General features: G+C 46.6%; 1 protein-coding gene across 1 annotated transcript; it reads right to left on the minus strand.

Annotated features, from left to right (window-relative positions):
• Positions 1–6,015: 6,015 nt before the first annotated feature.
• cd248a (CD248 molecule, endosialin a) lies at positions 6,016–10,485 on the minus strand. The gene is made up of 2 exons (XM_084165440.1): positions 8,181–10,485; positions 6,016–7,877 (listed from the first exon to the last, which is right to left on the minus strand). Exons 1-2 carry the CDS (start codon positions 10,308–10,310, stop codon positions 7,620–7,622), a joined length of 2,388 nt encoding a protein of 795 aa, XP_084021566.1. The 5' UTR covers positions 10,311–10,485; the 3' UTR covers positions 6,016–7,619.
• Between the last annotated feature and the right edge of the window lie 9,939 nt (positions 10,486–20,424).

Raw genomic sequence — 20,424 nt, forward strand, 5'->3', positions numbered from 1 at the left:
TTCACTGAACTGTGAAGTTATTTACAATCTCTACTATACTTCAAATGGCTCTGTCGTAAACACTGTTACTGTGTATTTTTTTCTTGCATTATTGTTTATTTCCCTCTCAGCCATGTTGATGTGTCATCGGGTCATTGTTGTAGGAACTATCCAACCAGAACTGTCTCAGAACCGTCCCTCTCACCCCAGGTTCCACAGTCACGGGGGAGGTCCGATTTCGGACCGAGCCAAAATATTGGCTACAGACCAAAGAAACTCCACCGTTCCCAAAACGCCATGACCCTGATCATTCGCTCCAGCACTTGTGCAAAGGTGTGGAATGGCTGAAGGGTACTGTAAGCTCAGCACTAGAAAGTCAGCACTGACTGACAAGCCCAGAGCAAAAGCTACGCTGTGTGTGCGTTTGCACGTTCATACACTCATACTCGAACAGACAAAATTCCAAATATAAACAGTGAAAAGAAACGTTCACCCACATATTCATATGCTCCACTCCCGATCCCACGCATACACACACACACATGCTCGCAGACAAGCAGGCAGGCAGGCAAGCACACACATGCATGCATGCAGGGACATACGTACACACATACACACAAGCACACTGTATTGTACATAGAACAGTAAACATATGTGGATAGAGACAGATCCCTTGCAGTGAGAAGAGGATACACATTCCCGTCACCAGTGTTCTGCAGCATTATGTTTCCAACACAGAATCAGAGCCCCAGGGGTAGAGACACATTGAGAATCCCCAGGGTAACCAGATCCCCCATTGTCCCTTAGATCTTCTCCTAACTACTACAGACTGTACTAGTCCCCCAGTCCAAGACTCTATTCCCTGTCTTCTTACTCTCCTTCCTCCCTCCCTTCCTCCCTCACATAGTTTGCCTTAGACCAAATATTTCCGTATTGCACATTTCTCCACATGTGCTGACAGACCGCCATTACTAAAGAAACCCTGCTTAGCCCCCGAGGCCATGGGCAAGCGTTGATCAGAGCGAACGATGCTCAAAGAACTGGCGTGTCTGTATGGAGGACCGCACGTGGTCCAGCCCCAGACAAACTTCCTCAAGGTCTATCTGGCAATCAACCAGAAACCCAATGTATGTTCAACGCAAACAGCCAGAGGCCGTCAAATCCAGTCAGTCAAACAGCCAGACAGTCAACTACACTGGGAGTCATTCCTGGCGCCATCCATTTGATTCAACACAATCCGCTGCGAAGGAGCACGATTTGTAATTACCAGCCATTGATCAGAGGGGGGTGAGACAGAGCGACGCTCCCATCGATAATCACTCACTTCTTTCCTAATTACTTCACCCCATCAACCTAACACAACACAAGACAACAGCAACAGAGGTGGATAGCATGATGGAAAGCTCTGGAAAGTACTGAGGGAGTGACGGAGAGACAGATCCTCTGTCAGATGTCTGGAGTGGAGGAGGGGGAGGCACAGGAGAAGGAGAAGGAGGGGGTTAAGCCCATCTCTGGAAAGCAATCGATTTAGTGTCTTCTTGATGACTAGAACCTTTTTATATTAATGTCGCCAATCTGAGGTAAAAAAATTATGTCTAATTTCACTCAATTGTGTGAGTTGAAAATGTGAGCTTTGGTAGTAACACAAACTGTCCACACTGAAATTAGCGCAGTGTAAAATAATTGAATCTGAGCAAAATAATTTGGGAGAATAGTATAAAGTGTTGCCCACTCACTAACTATTGCAACAACTACATCTAGTTCTCACTCTTTTAACTATTTAGAGAGTAAAAAAAGCTATCAAACACAAAATGCTATCAAACACAAAAAGCTATCAAACACAAAACGCTATCAAACACAAAATGCTATCAAACACAAAATGCTATCAAACACAAAATGCTAACAAACACAAAATGCTATCAAACACAATCTAGAGCTTCTGTAGTGACTGTGCAGCTGCCTGAACGTTCGCCGTCCCTACTTATACAAACGCCACGTATTACATCTGAACTGACTTCAAATGTTTGTTGATGTGACTTAAGAAAATGGAGAGCTGGCCATTCAAGGAGGAGTCTGGTATTATTTGCTGGTGATGGCTTTAATTTGTAACAATAGTCTGCGTGTGAAAACAAACAGACACAGATACAGACATGCTCGTGATTTCTCTCTCATACCTATTTGGCACCTATCCTTCTCTGTGTTCTGTTCAATGCATTTCTGACTTCACTTTAAGACCTAGGAATGTATAATGAGGAAAACTGATGCTACAGGTTCTCCCTCAGTCAGAAAATAGCTTCACATTTCAATAACTCAAGGCCAGTGCATTAACAGTCAGAGCATGAATGGGAGTTCTTATTATTTTTGCGAAGGTTGAGGCTATGAAAAAAACTAACACTGGCAAGTTTTTACCTTTTTGAACATGGTTGAGGGCATGTGTGTCTGGATTTCACTTCATTTTGGAAGCGGACAACGCCCTTATGACGTTTTGACAGGTATAACGACCAGTTAGAGACAAGGAAAATAGGACTCTCAATTTGTGTTCCACTGATCACCGACAACGATGAGACAGCCTATAAGGAGGAGGTCAGAGACCTGGCAGTGTGGTGCCAGGATAACAACCTCTCCCTCAACGTGTTCAAGACAAAGGAGATGATCGTGGACTACAGGAAAGGAGGGCCGAGCATGCCCCCATTCTCATCGACGGGGCTGTAGTGGAGCAGGTTGAGAGCTTCAAGTTCCTTGGTGTCCACATCACCAACAAACTATCATGGTCCAAACACACCAAGACAGTTGTGAAGAGGGCACGACAAAACCTATTCCCCCTAAGGGACTGAAAAGATTTGGCATGGGTCCTCAGATCCTCAAAAAGTTATACAGCTGCACCATTGAGAGCATCCTGACTGGTTGCATCACCGCCTGGTATGGCAACTGCTTGGCCTCCGACTGCAAGGCACTACAGAGGGTAGTGCGTACGGCCCAGTACATCACTCGAGCCAAGCTTCCTGCCATCCAGGACCTCTATACCAGGCGGTGTCAGAGGAAGGCCCTAAAAACTGCCAAAGACTCCAGCCACCCTAGTCATAGACTGTTATCTCTGCTACTACACGGCAAGCGGTACCGGAGCGCCTGGGTCCAAAGTCGAGGTCCAAAAGGCTTCTTAACAGCTTCTACCCCCAAGCCACAAGCCTCCTGAACAGTTAATCAAATGGCTACCCGGACTATTTGCATTGACCCCCCCCCCCCCCATTTTTAGGCTGCTGCTACTCTCTGTTTATTATCTATGCATAGTCACTTTAATAACTCTACCTACATGTACATATTACCTCAATTACCTCAACTAACCTGTGCCACCTCACATTGACTCTGTACCTCTACCCCCTGTATATAGCCCCCCTACTGTTATTACACATTGACTCAGTACCGCTAGCCCCTGTATATAGCCTCGCTACTGTTATTACACATTGACTCAGTACCGCTACACCCTGTATATAGCCTCGCTACTGTTATTACACATTGACTCAGTACCTCTACCCCCTGTATATAGCCTCGCTACTGTTATTACACATTGACTCAGTACCTCTACCCCCTGTATATAGCCCCCTTACTGTTATTACACATTGACTCAGTACCGCTAGCCCCTGTATATAGCCTTGCTACTGTTATTACACATTGACTCAGTACCGCTAGCCCCTGTATATAGCCCCCCTACTGTTATTACACATTGACTCAGTACCGCTAGCCCCTGTATATAGCCTCGCTACTGTTATTACACATTGACTCAGTACCTCTACCCCCTGTATATAGCCTCGCTACTGTTATTACACATTGACTCTGTACCGCTAGCCCCTGTATATAGCCCCCCTACTGTTATTACACATTGACTCTGTACCGCTAGCCCCTGTATATAGCCCCCCTACTGTTATTACACATTGACTCAGTACCGGTACCCCCCTGTATATAGCCTCGCTACTGTTATTACACATTGACTCTGTACCGCTAGCCCCTGTATATAGCCTCCCTACTGTTATTACACATTGACTCAGTACCGCTAGCCCCTGTATATAGCCTCGCTACTGTTATTACACATTGACTCAGTACCGCTACCCCCTGTATATAGCCTCGCTACTGTTATTACACATTGACTCAGTACCGCTACCCCCTGTATATAGCCTCGCTACTGTTATTACACATTGACTCAGTACCGCTAGCCCCTGTATATAGCCCCCCTACTGTTATTACACATTGACTCTGTACCGCTAGCCCCTGTATATAGCCTCGCTACTGTTATTTTATTGTTGCTCTTTAATTATTTGTAATTTTTATTTTATTATTATTTTTTTTTTTTTAACTTCAGTTAATTTAGTAAATACTTTCTTAACACTTATTTTTCTTAAAACTGCATTGTTGGTTAAGGGCTTGTAAGTTAGCATTTCACTGTAAGGTATTCGGCGCATGTGACAAATAACAGTTTATTTGATTTTATTTTATTTGACTTACGTTCTACTCCACTTTGATGTGTGATTACAATTTAGTGAAAAATACTTTACTTTATCATTTTTCAATAACTCACACTGTTTTAACGCCAATTTGTATTCTGATTGTATTATATTTGTATTCAGCATTACAGACTATCGAATGGAAGTTACCATCCTGAACTTTTCCTCATCACTTCAGTGATGTACTCCAAGGAATGAGAACCCCTTTCTGTGGTCTATTAAATACTTAACTTGCCGGACAAAGCTCCAGCGCACCACTCTTCCCCTGATACGCTCATGCTTTCGGAGATGGCCAACCAGGAACATACGTATGGAGAAGCCAAAATATTGCTGATGTCACCGTTTCGCGATATATAAATCTTGTGCGTCAATCCATTCAATGACCAGACGGCACTCCTATTGCGTAATCAGCTGATCAGCGATAGATGCTCCAGAGCATGGCAGAAGGCAGACAGAGTTGCTGACCAGACCTGTCCCTATGGGGCTTACATCATCAATGAGGCGCCCCTTAACAACCTATAGCAACACAACCCCACTCTGTCTGAGTGGCTAAACCTGACACTGAACACACAGAACGGCCCATGAGCGATCACCTTACAGGGCGTCCTTTGACTGCATTCTGTCTGTGGCACAGAAAGGAATAAAGATACTAACTAAAAAAAATTGTCTGTGGTCAGTGACACATCTATCCCCTGTGAGCGATCACCGCCCAGCCTCGCAGGGAGGCCTTTGGCTGGCTGCAGTCTGTGGCACAGAGATGAATAAAGATCTCTGTGATCTCTATGGCATCAGATAGCCTCTGGTGGAGGAGCAGCGTGCCATGAAGCAGACCTCCAGTGAGAGTTGACCAGATGGATCAGAGATTGAACACAAATAGACCCCCCTTAGAGCTCCACACTGAGTCCCAGTCTGATCGTGATCAACACATTCCGTTAATATGCAATAAGGATCCGACCCTGCCAGCTGTGATGACGCACAAACAACGCAGCCTGGGTATTGGAGACTGGTGTTGCCTATTAAGATAAGATGAGTATTTTATTAACCACGTATTTTCTTACTTTTGAACTCTGCATTGCTGGGAAAGGGCTCCTAAGTAAAGCATTTCACGGTAAAGTCTGCACCTGTTGTATTCGGCGCATGTGACAAATACAATTTGATTTGATTTGATAAACAATTCCTGGGTATTGGGGACGGGTGTTGCCTAATAAAGAGAGATTGTTGTGGGAGAGTTTTTATGAATAATTTCCCACCCCTTATGGGCTTTGATGGACGGATTCTAAACGTTGTGTTTGTTGCAGAGCTGTGGTATTCCTACGTTCACACACCCTCCCGCCTCTCCTCTCAGCGCGGAAGGGCGTCTTAAGGTGTTTATTTAAACACCCAATAGGGCCTCTTCGACTTACTGCTGCTTCCATATACTCTCTCTGCACAAGGAATCCATTTCAAACTGTGATTTCAACATGTCTCCTGAAGCAGATAGCGTTACATCATGAAGTGATTGGACCGTGAACCATTAAAACACAAGACATGAACATCGATAGAACCCTTATCGTAACATTTTAATTAGCAATTACTTAAAACGTAATGGGTAACAAAAATGAAAAAGCATTTCACAGTCCTTAGATCAGAAGGCACATCTTAGATTGATTTCATTGTCTGTCATTGTTTATTGTCTGTCATTTACGAGTGCAAGCCATCCTTTGAATGGGGACTGCAGTTACTGTCAAAGGTTGCTAGAAGGTGCATTGACTTCAAACCCTAAATGTTGGTACTGTTCCATCATGGCTATTAATAAAGTCCATAGAATGTTAAGGGCAGGCCTGTGACAAGAGGGAGTGGGACGTGCTAAAGAGTTATGTGACATGGGACTGGGGAGCGATTGAAAGATCACAAGTCCACTAACAAGGCCAATGGTGAAGTCAATCGGTAGCCTGTGACCCCCATTACAGTCCAGGCAGTCTGTAATACAAACACATCTTACATCTGCACTCTAACCTACATGAGGAATATGGGTGAGAGGACTAGGAGAGTTAGTTCAATTGAAGTTGAATGGAAGGAACCATCCCCTCAGACAGACAGACATTCCATGACATTATCAAGAGTTCTACATGTAACAAAAGGCACTTCATTCAATCAGGAATCATGACACTAATACATTTTATGGAAACGTCATTGCTACAAACTATACAGTACATATACAAAAACAGTCAATCAAACACATATATACACGCGTACTGTATAAAACAAATTTGGTCTGCGGTGTGAATTGATTTGTTCGGGTACTTAAAAAAGCACAAGCATAAAAGTCATATCCAAGTGATTGCTTTTTCTCAACAGCGTCATGACCGTCAACAGCGTCATGACCGTCAACAGGGTCATGACCGTCAACAGGGTCATGACAGTCAACAGGGTCATGACCGTCAACAGCGTCATGACAGTCATGCTTGCATAGTTTGGTCCAACTGCCGAAATGCCTGTTGTCCTGCAAAGGGGCGTGAAACACAACCGCCTTCATTCACCAACTTCTGAGGTAAATAAAAAACTGCTTCTTTAACGAAGTTGACAAAAATAGTCATTTGTGATGCCACACTTTGGGAAATGAGCTCAATTGGGCATTAAAACCTGAGCGTTTGTTTGAAAGATGCAGACACCCAGATTTCATTGACTACAAAAATGCTATAAGCTACAGTATAGGTCTTTGGCTTTGGCTTTCAGGTGGCACTGGTGATATATTAACAGTATATTCCCACAGCATCTGTAAATATAACCAGATGACGTATTCAACAACAATCCCAATGGATGGTTTCTATTATGACCCTATAGTGCAATCATATAGTGATCATATACCTTGTGCCGTGAGATCAGTGTAAGCAACAATAATACGTTTTTTTCTACCACATGTCAAAGCACCCCAAGAAAAGGATCAGTGTTCTTTTAGTATTGCTTCCTCTTTCTTCTCTTTCAACCGATATTCCACAGAAACATCCAAGTGTTCACAGAGTCACAGGACGGCAACAGAGTGATGGTGGGAGGAGGCAATAAACAGTAAAATAACCACCCAAGTCCTCTCTCACCTTCTTCATTTCCTATCCTCTTATTTATAAAACAGTTTATTTATGTACAAGTCTTTCCTCATTCGTCTGTTTAAACATGTGACTGCATCCCCTTGCTGGGATTGGGCGCGCCCTGCTTGTCGTGTGCCCCGGAGATCCAATGGTAGCAGTCGGTGGCGGACTTGTTGCGTGGCGTGACGGCGCAGCGGGTGCAGTAGATGATGCCCAGTGCCACCATCACCACGATGAAGATGCAGAGTGGCACCAGGAGGCCTACCAGCAGCCAGTTGACACCATCCTGCTTCTGGCTGCTCTCATCCTCCTGGGGCGGCCCCCTCTCATCCTCCCCCTCCACCTCGTCCTCCTGGGGCGGCCCCCTCTCATCCTTCCCCTCCACCTCGTCCTCCTGGGGCGGCCCCCTCTCATCCTCCCCCTCCACCTCGTCCTCCTGGGGCGGCCCACTCTCATCCTCCCCCTCCACCTCGTCCTCCTGGGGTGGACCCCTCTCATCCTTCCCCTCCACCTCGTCCTCCTGGGGCGGCCCCCTCTCATCCTCCCACTCCACCTCGTCCTCCTGGGGCGGCCCCCTCTCATCCCCCTCCACCTCGTCCTCCTGGGGCGGCCCCCTCTCATCCTCCACCTCCACCTCCACCTCTTTAACGCTCTGGTCGGGGGTGAGGGGAGTTTGGGGAGCCAGGGGAGGAGGCAGGGAGGGGGTGTGCTGTTTCTGGTTCTCACCCTGGCCCATCTCTGGGGGGGATATCACCCATTCATCGTCAATTCCCCTCTCTTCCTCATTCTCCTCAGCTTCATCATAGTTGGATGCGGGGACGTACTGGTCAGTGATTGGCTCCTGCCACATGGTAAGTCCTTCTTCCTGGCTGGAGGTGGTGGGACTGATCCAGAACCAGTTCCATGCCCCTCCCGAGATTGTGGAGGTGGGGAGGACTGAGGGACTGGTAGTGGTTTCGTCATCCTCCTCCTCCTCATACCAGTCAGGTGTGGGAGTTGGGGTGGGGGATGTGTCGGATGTGGGGCTGGGAGAGAGACTGGGCGTGGGTTCCAACTCTGGCTGGACCTTGGCTGGGGCATTCCAATTCATGATGTCCCAGCCGGGTGTATACTCCTCCTCTTCTTCCTCCTCCACCTCTGGCTCTTCCGTGGGGGGGACCAGGAATGGGTTGTAGTTTAGGACTGGCTCCTCCTGGGGTGCGCTGGTGACCCAGATAATGTCACTCTCCAGCCTGGGAGGGTCTGTGAGCCAGTCCAGGGACTCTTCCTCCTCCGGGGGCCAGTCGGTGTTGGCCTGCTGGGGGGTCCAGTGGTACACGGGTTCCTGGGGGTCCCACTTGGGGCCGGGTTGGCGGGTGACCCAGGGGTAAGAGGGCGTGGCTGCGGTGGTTGAGTCCTCACCCTCACCTATCTTCCTGCATGAGAAGTGGTCAGAGAGTAGCTCGTAGCCCACCTCGCAGTAACACTCGAAGCCCCCCTCGTAGTTCACACACATCTGCTGACATGTCCCAGGGATCTGACACTCGTCGGTGTCCTGGCAGTGGGAGGGGTCCTCGGGCAGGGGGGAGAAGCCCAGGTGGCAGTGGCAGACGTGGGAGCCAGGCGTGTTCTCGCAGGCGTGCTCGCATGGGTCCTCCATGCACTCGTCCACATCCTCACACTCGCCCTCCTCGTCCGGCCGGTAGCCCTCACGGCAGCGGCACTCGAAGGCCCCCGGGGCGTTGACGCACAGCTGCTCGCAGGGGCTCTGCAGGCACTCATCTACATCCAGGCAGCCACGCTCATCCGGGGCCAGCATGTAGCCTTCGGGGCAGGCGCAGCGGTAGCCGTCCGACAGGGGAAGGCATTCGAACTCGCAGGGGGCACTGTGGCACGGGTCGACAGCGCCACATGTCTGCCCATTGTCACCGAGCTGGAAGCCGTCCGAGCACTCACAGTAGTAGTGTTCCCCGGCCTCCCGGCAGAAATGCTCGCACCCTCCATTGTCCTGATCACACCAGCTCTTCTCTGTGGTGTCGGTGCAGAGGGGCATCTCCCTGGACCACCCCACAGTGCCATCCTCCCTCAGCATACACAACACTGACTGCTCCTCCTCGGTGCGCCCCGGGCAGGGCATCGTGGCTACAGATCCAAAGGGCACGTGGGTAAGGAGGCTACTGAGGAGGCTGAAGGGGGTACTATAGAGGGCGTTGCCGCCCCCCTCTCTCCAAACCGCCGGGCACATGCCCTTGTAGGTGTAGCGGCACAGGTAACCATCCACTGGCACCGAACATGAGCCGTCCAGCCATTTAAAATTATCATGCTGCTCGTGGGCGGCTGTGCCATAGGTCATAACCACACAGCGCGGGGCCGAACAGGTGCTGGGCGAGTCGCCCCTGAGCCAGTTTGTGTACTGGGTATCCTGGTCACCCGTAGTCCAGGTGAACCCACGGAGAGGGCGAGAGGCGGTACACTGACGAGGCTGTCTCTGGAGACCGATCCACACCCGGACCATGGTTCTGGGGCTCCGTAGCTCCACGCTGGAGAAGAGAGCAGCGATCGTGTCAGCCTCCTCCTGGAGTTTGACTGTGGCCAGATTGCCTCCCTTCTCCTTGCAACTCCTCCAGGAGTCCAGGAAGGTCTTGCGCTGAAAGTAGACTACGAAGCAGCCGTCCTCGTTGCACAGAGCGTCCCTCTCCTGTAGCTCCTGGCCCAATACAGGGGGACTATAGTAGAGGAGACCCAGTAGTGAGACGACTACAGCAGCAGTACAGCGCACTGGGGAGCCCATCCTTAGCTCACTCTTCTTCTTCTCTCTCTTTTTATTTTTCTTCTCTTTCTCCTCTTCAACTTGTTTAGTATTTGTTTCTTACTTGTTTTTTTCCTTCTCATCCAAACTTTTCTCTCTTCATCTGCACTTTATCTCTCCAAACCTCTCTCTCTCTCTCTCTCTCCAACTACCTCACTCTTCCCTGCTAACGGAGTTCTGTGCCGGTGTTGAGTGCTTGCAGATGGTCCCGAGATTTCAGAGAGAGAGAGAGAGGGCGTGGGAAGAGAGAGAGAGGGAGGGAGAGAGAGAGGCAGTGGGAAAGAGGGAGGGAGGGAGCGAGAGAGAGCGAGAGAGGGGGGGAAGGAGCGAAGGAAAGAGGGACGGAATTGAACAAATAATTATATGTTTTTGGAAGAGGCGGGGGGTTCTCAATGTGTGTGTGTGTGTGTGTGTGAGTGAGAGAGAGAGAGAGAGAGAGAGAGAGAGAGAGAGAGAGAGAGAGAGAGAGAGAGAGAGAGTTGCCTGTGAGTGTCTTGGGGAGGGTTGGGGGAGGTGCACTGCACTGTGTATTTCTTTCTTTCTAAGAGTGTCGTATGGTTTTCATAAGTCAGTTTATGGAAATAGCATGGGACCCAGTCATACCCCCCATATCCCACACTCTCCACCAACACACACACAGGCACATACACACACAAGCACATACACACAAACATACACACACAACCACACACCATCCCCACCAGGCCTTCAAGGCAGATATCCAGTTATGACACTTCAAAATTGTTTTGTTTTCTTCAATAATTCCATGAGCAGGAGAATTATCAGACAAAGACCTGTCTGTGTTCCAAGAACCCATCACTCTGTTCCGCTTGGTCTCCTTTCAGTCCATAGCTGAAGTTTTCTCTCTTTTCTTTGTTTTGTCTTTCTTACCTCTATCTTCTTACATTTGCAGAGAGAACATGAACTCTGTTTGCTCAAAGAGCATGTCTGTTAACTGAAAGTTCACAAAAGTTTTGAATGGATATCCTCAAAGTCTGTGGATATGGATATCCTCAAAGTGTCAGTTCTTCTTTGTGCGTGTGTGTGTGTGTGTGTGTGTGTGTGTGTGTGTGTGTGTGTGTGTGTGTGTGTGTGTGTGTGTGTGTGTGTGTGTGTGTGTGTGTGTGTGTGGGTGTGTGGGTGTGTGTGCGTGCGTGCGTGTGCGTGCATGTGTGCGTGTGCGTGCGTGTGTGCGTGTGCACACCCACATGTAATACATTTTGTAAATATAAAAGCAACTCACGGAATCCAATTAAGATTCCTTTCGCTCATTTTATTTGTCATCCGACACTGATGCTATAGCCTTGAGCAAGAAATAAGATACCAGCCTAGCTCACATTGCATATACAACCATAATAACAACAATCATTCCACTCACCTTGCTAATAATGTGCCTCTTGAGATGTAAGCAGTGAAAGTAGCCCAGGCCGTGCACAGGAAAGGGCCTCTGGGTTCTGTAATGAAACAAGGCACGAGTTAAAATGAGTTTGAACATTTTCTGGGGGGGTGGGTTTGTGCAGGAGCAGTCTGGGGAGGACGTAGCAGTATGGGGAGGACGTAGCAGTCTGGGGAGGACGTAGCAGTCTGGGGAGGATGTAGCTGTCTGGGGAGGACGTAGCAGTCTGGAGAGGACGTAGCAGTCTGGGGAGGACGTAGCAGTCTGAGGAGGGCGTAGCAGTCTGGGGAGGACGTAGCAGTCTGGGGAGGATGTAGCTGTCTGGGGAGGACGTAGCAGTCTGGAGAGGACGTAGCAGTCTGGGGAGGACGTAGCAGTCTGGGGAGGATGTAGCTGTCTGGGGAGGACGTAGCAGTCTGGAGAGGACGTAGCAGTCTGGGGAGGACGTAGCAGTCTGGGGAGGACGTAGCTGTCTGGGGAGGACGTAGCAGTCTGGAGAGGACGTAGCAGTCTGGAGAGGACGTAGCAGTCTGGGGAGGATGTAGCAGTCTGGGGAGGACGTAGCAGTCTGGGGAGGACGTAGCAGAATCACAATGAGCACATTAAAAAAAACTCTGCCAAATCTCCCGGCCAAATGGCACACACCTCGTCACCTCTTAGAAAAAGGAAAAGGGAGTTAAGAGTCAGTAAAGGCTTCTGTGATGGACCGGGCGATAAAACACACACATGCACACAGCCCATTTGGTTTCTTCCGACCCATAGAAATTGCTGTGGGTTGAGGGTTAGGAGGTGGGTCTAGGGGTGTCAGGGTCTCAAAGCCATGAAGGTACACTTCTCTGATGAAACGGAAGATAAAACACACACACATCTGGGTTCTCTGAGCCATAGAAAAAGGACAGGGTTTTGGGGAGTGATGTATAGGAGGGGGTAGAGGGGTGTCGAGCTCCCCTCCAACACGTGCCGACAGCTTAAGCTGCAGTGCAGTGAAACTCTAGCCAAGCAGTGACCCGAGTCCATTTGTCCCCCACAGTGACAGACGTTAAACCGGGGGACTTCTGCAGAGCTCCGTTTTATGGCAGTTTTATGGCTCCAAGTGTTTGGATGTTAAATGGTGTTTAATGATCACTACTCCCCCACTCTAGCACCTCACTCCTGCCCTCTAGCACCTCCCTCCTGCCCTCTAGCTCCTCCCTCCTGCCCTCTAACACCTCCCTCCTGCCCTCTAACACCTCCCTCCTGCCCTCTAACACCACCCTCCTGCCCTCTAGCACCCCCCTCCTGCCCTCTAGCACCTCCCTCCTGCCCTCTAACACCTCCCTCCTGCCCTCTAACACCTCCCTCCTGCCCTCTAACACCTCCCTCCTGCCCTCTAGCACCTCCCTCCTGCCCTCTAGCACCTCCCTCCTGCCCTCTAACACCTCCCTCCTGCCCTCTAGCACCCCCCTCCTGCCCTCTAACACCTCCCTCCTGCCCTCTAGCACCTCCCTCCTGTCCTCTAACACCTCCCTCCTCCCCTCGCTAGTTCCTCTTTAAATATTACCAATAGGGTATCTGCAAAAAGGCATCTAACAACTATCCTTTTAGTCCCTTGCTGGGCTTTAATACAGACTCTAATCATCCTTTCAAAATGTCAAGGAATTTATCACGAGTTCCACTTACTATACGCCTTGAGCCGAGTCTGACGCAAACCATTTGAGAGTTGAGTCAGTCACTGTGACATCCTCGCGACACAATAACGTTGTTTTTTTATAGGTCATTCAGAATGGAGAATGGACACAGACACTTACTCTGCTGATTACAATCATTTCTTTAACCACTGAAATTGATTGTTATCTATAAAAGAAGCATAACCTTTAGTGGACTGGGAAGATGGAGCGTTGAATGGAGTCGAGGCTCAAGGAAATTGTGTGAGAAAGTTTAATAGCTACAGTGTATTTAGTGTTATTGAGATATTGTGCATGTGTGTGTGCATGTGTTAAGCATACATACAGTTGAAGTCGGAAGTTTACATACACTTAGGTTGGAGTCATTAAAACTCGTTTTTCAACCACTCCACAAATTTCTTGTTAACAAACTATAGTTTTGGCAAGTCGGTTAGGACTACTTTGTGCATGACACAATTGTAAACAATTGTTTACAGATAGATTATTTCACTTATAATTCACTGTATCACAATTCCAGTGGGTCAGAAGTTTACATACACTAAGTTGACTGTGCCGTTAAACAGCTTTGAAAATTCTAGAAAATGATTTTAGAAGCTTTAGAAGCTTCTGATAGGCTAATTGACATCATTTGAGTCAATTGGAGGTGTACCTGTGGATGTATTTCAAGGCTTACCTTCAAACTCAGTGCCTCTGTGCTTGACATCATGGGAAAAACAAAATAAAATCAGCCAAGACCTCAGAAAATAATTGTAGACCCCAACAAGTCTGGTTCATCCTTGGGAGCAATTTCCAAACGCCTGAAGGTACCACGTTAATCTGTACAAACAATAGTACGCAAGTATAAACACCATGGGAGCAGGCAGCCGTCATACCGCTCAGGAAGGAGACGCGTTCTGTCTCCTAGAGATGAATGTATTTTGGTGCGAAACGTGCAAATCAATCCCAGAACAACAGCAAAGGACCTTGTGAAGAAGCTGGAGGAAACATGTACAAAAGTATCTATATCCACAGTAAAACGAGTCCTATATCGACATTACCTGAAAGGCCGCTCAGCAAGGAAGAAGCCACTGCTCCAAAACCGCCATAAAACGCCAGACTACGGTTTGCAACTGCACATGGGGACAAAGATTGTACTTTTTGGAGAAATGTCCTCTGGTCTGATGAAACAAAAATAGAACTGTTTGGCCATAATGACCATCGTTATGTTTGGATGAAAAAGGGGAATGCTTGCAAGCCGAAGAACACCATCCCAACCATGAAGCACGGGGGTGGCAGCATCGTGCTTTGCTACAGGAGGGACTAGTGCACTTCACAAAATAGATGGCATCATGAGGAAGGAAAATTATGTGGATATATTGAAGCAACATCTCAAGACATCAGTCAGGAAGTTAAAGCTTGGTCGTAAATGGGTCTTCCAAATGGACAATGACCCCAAGCATAAATAGCTTAAGGACAGCAAAGTCAAGGTATTGGAATGGCCATCACAAAGTCCTGACCTCAATCCTATAGAAAATGTGTGGGCAGAATTGAAAAAGCGTGTGCGACCAAGGAGGCCTATAAACCTGACTCAGTTACACCAGCTCTGTCAGGAGGAATGGGCCAAAATTCACCCATTTTATTGTGGGAAGCTTGTGGAAGGCTACACGAAACGTTTGACCCAAGTTAAATAATTTAAAGGCAATGCTACCAAATACTAATTGAGTGTATGTAAGCTTCTGACCCACTGGGAATGTGATGAAAGAAATACAAGCTGAAATAAGTAATTCTCTCTACTATTATTCTGACATGTCACATTCTTAAAATAAACTAACCTAAAACAGGGAATTTCTACTAGGATTAAATGTCAGGAATTGTGAAAAACTTAGTTTAAATGTATTTGGCTAAGGTGTATGTAAACTTACGACTTCAACTGTATGTGTGCATGTACACTACTAGTCAAAAGTTTGTACACACCTACTCATTCATGGGTTTTTCTATATTTTTACAATTTTCTACACTGTAGATAATAGTGAAGACTTCAAAACTATGAAATAACACATATGGAATCATGTAGTAACCAAAAAAGTGTTAAACAAATCAAAATGTATTTTATATTTGAGATTTTTCAAATAGCCACCCTTTGCCTTGATGACAAGTTTGCACACTCTTGGCATTCTTTCAATCAGCTTCACCTGAAATGCTTTACCAACAGTCTTGAAGGAGTTCCCACATATACTGAGCACTTGTTGGCTGCTTTTCCTTCACTCTGCCGTCCGACTCATCCCAAACCATCTCAATTGGGTTGAGGTCGGGAGATTATGGAGGCCTGGTCATCTGATGCAGCACTCCATCACTCTCCTTCTTGGTAAAATAGTCCTTACACAGCCTGGAGGTGTGTTGGGTCATTGTCCTGTTGAAAAACAAATGATAGTCCCACTAAGCCCAAACCAGATGGGATGGCGTATCGCTGCAGAATGTTGTGTTAGCCACGCTGGTTATGTGTGCCTTGAATTGTAAATAAATCACAGACAGTGTCACCAGCAAAGCACCCCCACACCATAACATCTCCTCCTCCATGCTTTACGATGGCAACTACACATGCTGAGGTCTTGGTCTTTTTCCAAATAGGGCTATCTTCTGCATACCCCCCCTACCTTGTCACAACACAACTGATTGGCTCAAACGTATTAAGAAGGAAAGAAATTCCACAAACTAACTTTTAAGAAGGTACACCTGTTAATTGAAATGCATTCCAGGTGACTACCTCATGAAGCTGATTGAGAGAATGCCAAGAGTGTGCAAAGCTGTCATCAAGGCAAAGGGCGGCTATTTGAAGAATCTCAAATAGAAAATATATTTTGATTTGTTGAACAATTTTTTGGTTACTACATGATGTGTTATTTCATAGTTTTGATGTCTTCACTATTATTCTACAATGTAATTATTATTTTTTTTATAAAGAAAAACCCTTGAATGAGTAGGTGTGTCCAAACTTTTGACTGGTAGTGTATGTCGGTGAATGTGCACATCTGAGTATGTGTGTGTGTGTGTGTGTGTGTGTGTCTGTATCTGTGCTCACCAATGTGTCTAAAGACTGTTATTTATCTCAGTGACATCCCCAGGCCCGAGGTAGACCAATCGGTGGTACCAGGCCGGGAGTGAGGAATAAGGCTAAAACCACTCCAGCTCCCAGCCTCCCCAGAAACGTCCATATCACATGGTTAAGTCCTGTGAGGCCTGTTATTCCTGGCCTCATCCACAGGCAATCTGTAAATCATATTTTCCTTTCCTCCCTCACGGACCCTTGTTCTCAGCCACAGTCCCAGAGGTAACTAGTGTTCCCTTCCTAACTTCTATGGACCCCTGCTACTTTGATCCCGCTACTGCCATTAAAATAGTCCCCTTCAGAAGTTTGCCAATGTCCTAGTTATCAACTTTCAAGGAGGCCTGTTGGTGACTAAGACAAGGACATTGGACAAAGTTCTAAAAGTTCTTACATTTTCAAGGAGGCCTGTTGGTAACTAGGAAAAGGTTATTGGACAAAGTTATGAAACGTTCAAGGAGGCCTGTTGGTAACTAGGACAAGGACATTGGACAAAGTTCTGAAAGTTCTGAAAGTTTCAAGAAGGCCTGTTGAGAGTGAATTGAGAATGAAGTAAAAATCCAACTGTACAGTTATACTGCAGTCTTGTAACACTAGCTGTATGAGGCTAAGCACTAGCAGAAGGAGTGAATGAGTGTATCAGAACATGAATCTACGCTCTCCACTGGAATTCTCTGCCCCTGACCCTATTATGGGGGCTGAGTCACTGGCTTGCTCATGCTCTCCCATGCCGTTCCCAGGAGGGGTGCATCAAGTCGTGCCAGGAGTTTTTTTTGTATACCCGACTTGAGTAGGTTGAGTCACTGACGTGATCTTCCTGTCCGGTTTTGCGCCCCCTCTGGCTCGTGCGGGGGGGGGGGGGGAGATCTTCATGGGCTATACTCAGCCTTGTCTCAGGATAGTACGTTAGTGGTCTGTTGCCATCCCTTTGATGGTGTGGGGGCTGTGCTTTGGCAAAGTGGGTGGGGTTATAGCCTGCCTGGTTGGCCCTGTCCAGGGGGTAACTTTGGACGGGGCCACTGTGTCCCCGACCCTCCCGTCTCAGTTTCCAGTATCCATGCTGCAATAGTCTTGTGCCTGGGGGCTAGTGTCCTGTGTGATCTTAAGTATGCTCCCTCTAATTCTCCCATCGCTCTCTCTCTCTCTCTCTCTCTCTCTCTCTCTCGCTCTCTCAAATTTGTTCACATCCCTGTTAGTGCGCATTTTTCCTTTGCCAAGATAATCCATCCATCTGACAGGTGTGGCATATCAAGAAGATGATTAAACAGCATGATCATTACACAGGTGCACCATGTGCTGGGGACAATAAAAGGCCACTCTAAAATGTGCAGTTTTGTCACACAACACAATGCCACAGATGTCTCAAATTCTGAGGGAGCGTGCAATTGGCATGCTGGCTGCAGGAATGTCCACCAGAGCTGTTGCCAGAGAAGCCACCTCCAACGTCGTTTTAGAGAATCTGGCAGTACGTCCAACCGGCCTCACAACCACAGACCACGTGTATGGTGTCATGTGGGTGAGCGGTTTGCTGATGTCAAAGTTGTGAACAGAGTGCCCCATGTTGGCTGTGGGGTTATGGTATGGCCAGGCATAAGCTACGGACAACGAACACAATTGCATTTTAGCGATGGCAATTTGAATGCACAAAAATACTGTGACCAGATCTTGAGTCCCATTGTGAGGCCCAATTTTTTTTAAGGTGTCTGTGACCAACAGATGCATATCTGTATTCTCAGTCATGTGAAATCCATAGATTAGGGCCTAATGCATTTATTTGAATTGACTGATTTCCTCATATTAAGTGTAACTCAGTAAAATCAATGAAATTAATGCATGTTGCGTTTATATTTTTGTTTGGTATATGTCAATGTGTGTCAAATATGTCAGTTGAAAACATTGTATGATAAATGCCCTATTAGAACGTTTGTATGTCCCTAACCTAATTTTTTACTGAGTTTTCTCAAGTTGGAGCTAAGTTTGGGCCAACTAAACACTTTAAGTTCAGGTAACACTTTGACCGAAAAGTTGAGTAAACAAAAAAAAAAGCTATGGATTCAGTTACTAAATAATAATTAGTTGAATCAATACGATTTTTTTTTTTTACAGTGTAGGCCCTGGTATTCCAGTGTTCCATGCGTAGACAGGATGAGTCACCTTCTGCCCCCTGCTCAGGAAGAGACCATCATAGTAATGTCTGGAGTATGATGGAAGGCTTTGGACAGTGTGTGGAGTGCTGGGGAGGGTTTTTGGTGTGTGCGTCTAGAGTTTTACCTGCTGATTGGATGCCGCTCATTCCTTGTTCAAAGCTCTGTTTACTGCACTGATATCCACAATATGTTACAATTCTATGGGAGAATGTATCCCAGATGCTGATCTAGGATGACACGTTTATGTACATGATGCTAACACAGATTCTCTGAGACAAACCACACCGTGAAACACAATGAAACTGTAAACAGGAAGGGAACTGCATTCAACAGTGGAAATCATATAGCTCAGCAATTGAGACAAGCCAGGACTAAACAGTGAAGTCATGCAATCCACAGCAAGCACTCATAGCAACTCAAAGTCTACAGGTGATTTATTTTGTTGTTATCGGATTGATGTATCTGGTCTATTGTTGTACTTACATTTAACCTTTGAGTCATTTAGCAGACACTCTTATCCAGAGCGACTAATAGTTAGTGCATTCATCTTAAGTTAGCTAGGTGGGACAACCACATATCTCAGTCATAGTAAGTATATTTTTCATCAATAAAGTAGCTATGCAGACATTTATGCATAGTCACTCTAACTCTACCCACATGTACATATTACTTCAACTCCCTCAACTAGCCAGTGCCCCCTCACATTGACTCTGCACCAGTACCCCCCTATATATATAGCCTCCCTACTGTTATTTTATTTTACTTCTGCTCTTTTTTTCTCAACACTTTTTTGTTGTTTTATTTAACTTTTTTATTAAAAAATAAATGCACTGTTGGTTAAGGGCTGTAAGTAAGCATTTCACTGTAATGTCTGCACCTGTTGTATTCGGCGCATGTGGCCAATACAATTTGATTTGATTTGATTTGATCAGCAAAAGTCAGTGCTAGTAAGGGGAAAAAAGACAAGTGCAAGTGTTAGCTGACGAAAGTCAATTTACTTGTTGCATAATGGAAAATGTCAATAAAAATATTGGTCATAAAAAAAGTTGACAGATGGTTTGGATGCACATAAAGTACAGACACTAGTAGACATGCATCTTAGTTAAAAAAGTGGTAATGTGTTGCATGCCCAGTCCCCTCCTCACAGGCAGGCAGATACCCACTGAATCAAATCTGGCTCTCATTAGGTCTCTGTTTTTTCTGAGGGGGGATGTGACCGCAATATCAGTTCAGGAGGGTCACATGCACTCCCACTGGGCCGGGACGTTTGGCACGCTGGCCTGGGATTGAAAACAACAATTTGGGCTGGGGCCAATAATATCCCCTTCTCCCCTGCCCCCTTGTATACTACCCTCTGGTAACCCCTTGGAACGCTCCACTTTGACGTTTGTGTTTTCCTCCTCAATGTTGTACAGTGCATTACAAGACCAGCTGCAGAGAGGCCAATTTTAGGGGTACCACAGGGTACTGTCCTCGGTCCCTTTCAAGTTTTTGATGAGGGTATTAAGTTACCCAATTTCTCTTAGGAATGGAGGTTTTGTGCCACATTTTTAAGGTCAGTTGTTGAATGATTGAGGGCATTTATTTTCTGCAATGTGAAATTGACAGTTTAAAGGCACATTCCTTTCTTCTTATCATTGCTGCTCCGCAACTGCCAATTTATGACAGTTAAAGGTATGTTTACCCCCGGTCCCTTCACTATCAACAATCCCTAATGAGACATTATTACCATTATTTGCCTCACTGATGACCAATCTCTCCTTGATATAATCGCAAAGCCCATTCAAAATATTAGGGGACTGACCCC

The sequence above is a fragment of the Coregonus lavaretus genome (genome assembly GCF_964263955.1).
Source record: "Coregonus lavaretus genome assembly, chromosome: 7".
NCBI classification, from domain to species: domain Eukaryota; kingdom Metazoa; phylum Chordata; class Actinopteri; order Salmoniformes; family Salmonidae; genus Coregonus; species Coregonus lavaretus.